Genomic DNA, 1,526 nt, shown 5'->3' with positions numbered 1-1,526 from the left:
ACATTTACTACTGATAATTTTGATCTTACTGATTGTTTACTAACATCAAAAACCATAAGCGGGTATAAATCTTTATATTCATAAGGAGGTAAATTGCTTTGTGTGATCAATTCATTAATTCCATATAATTTTTCACTAAACACAGATGCATCTCTATAAGCTCTTGAAAATTTTTGATTTGGGAATGATAAATTATAATCAACAGTAGGATATTTTTCCTTATTAAGCATAAGGTACATGTTTTTTAAGTCACAATGATCGAATGTTGAAGGATCTTGATCTCCATCGTTATTTGTTTGAAATAATGTATCTTGGTTTTTCCTGAGATGCCTTTACGCTCAGTCTCCAAGAAAATGTAGCAGACTGTGGAACAGATATAGTATCACACCGCCGCGCACGAAAAGTTACTGAAATTGTCACTTTTGATTCAATAGTTTTATAAAGAATAATCCTTTCTATATCTGATGGAGTCACATACGGTATAAACAATGACATTTTATTAAAAATAACTTTTCCTGCAGCTGCAGCAGCAAGTCTAAAAATTGCATTATCATCATTTTTTCTTACAAGACTTAGTGTATGTTTAAATCCATAAATAACTCTGTTGTAATTATCACAGAATCCAAAAATGTGTCTTAAAGGTATGGTAAATGAAAACGTTCCTTTTGTAGTTGGTTTCTGAATTATGCATGCTTGTCTTACTGCAAATCCTGTGTTATTAGCAAGTACTACTGTTGCTGCAGAATCTTTATACCACAATTGATTTAATTCTTGTGCTGATTGAAAATCGCTTCGGTATATAAGCAATCTTAACATTGCAGTTGCTTGTCGTGGATGATAAACATCTTCTACTTGTTGTTTTGATAATTGATATGATATTTGACTAAATAAGTATATAATGCATAATATCTTATTATAAAAATTATGCTTAGTACCCATAATAAAACTATTTGTAAGTGACACTGCATCTGCATTAGCACAAACTGTTTCATCAGCTTTAAGAAGTCTTCCTTCAAACAAGAGAAAAGCCTCAGATGGATGTGTAAACAAAGCTTGTTGCTCAACGTTGATTCTTATTTCTCCAGAACAATTTAGATTTATACGAGTCACTGGCTCATATTCATGAAATTCAAAATTTTTAATTCCTTCATCAACAGTTGGGATTTCTGTAAAATTTAATACTTCAGAAGTTGTCATTTTGTTTTTTATATACCATATGAAAAAAAATATTTTGTTAGACAGTTCTAAAAAATTAATAATTGTAAAAAGTTACGCAAACCTAAGACCGCGTACTTTTTTAACTAGATCTGCTATTCTTATAGCATTTTCATTTGAGATTTTTTTTACTAATTTTATCTATTTTATTGAAGACCCCATCACTAGTTTACTTATATATGTTGTTACCTCATCACCATTATTTATTGAATTTGAAATTAATTATTTAGTTTTTTTATTAAAAGCAGTATTTGGTTGTGAAACTAATTTTGAAGATGCTTTTTCAATTAATTGTTTTCCTTTTTCAAATG

The 1,526-nt window shown here is 29.2% G+C and overlaps 1 protein-coding gene across 1 annotated transcript; it reads right to left on the bottom strand.

Annotated features, from left to right (window-relative positions):
- Positions 1-288: 288 nt before the first annotated feature.
- LOC136084969 (uncharacterized) lies at positions 289-1,197 on the bottom strand. Its single transcript, XM_065806373.1, has one exon. The coding sequence runs from the start codon at positions 1,195-1,197 to the stop codon at positions 289-291; it is 909 nt and encodes a 302-aa protein (XP_065662445.1).
- Between the last annotated feature and the right edge of the window lie 329 nt (positions 1,198-1,526).

This window comes from Hydra vulgaris, chromosome 09 (genome assembly GCF_038396675.1).
Source record: "Hydra vulgaris chromosome 09, alternate assembly HydraT2T_AEP".
Taxonomy (NCBI): domain Eukaryota; kingdom Metazoa; phylum Cnidaria; class Hydrozoa; order Anthoathecata; family Hydridae; genus Hydra; species Hydra vulgaris.
This window is presented reverse-complemented; position numbering and strand designations above follow the sequence as displayed.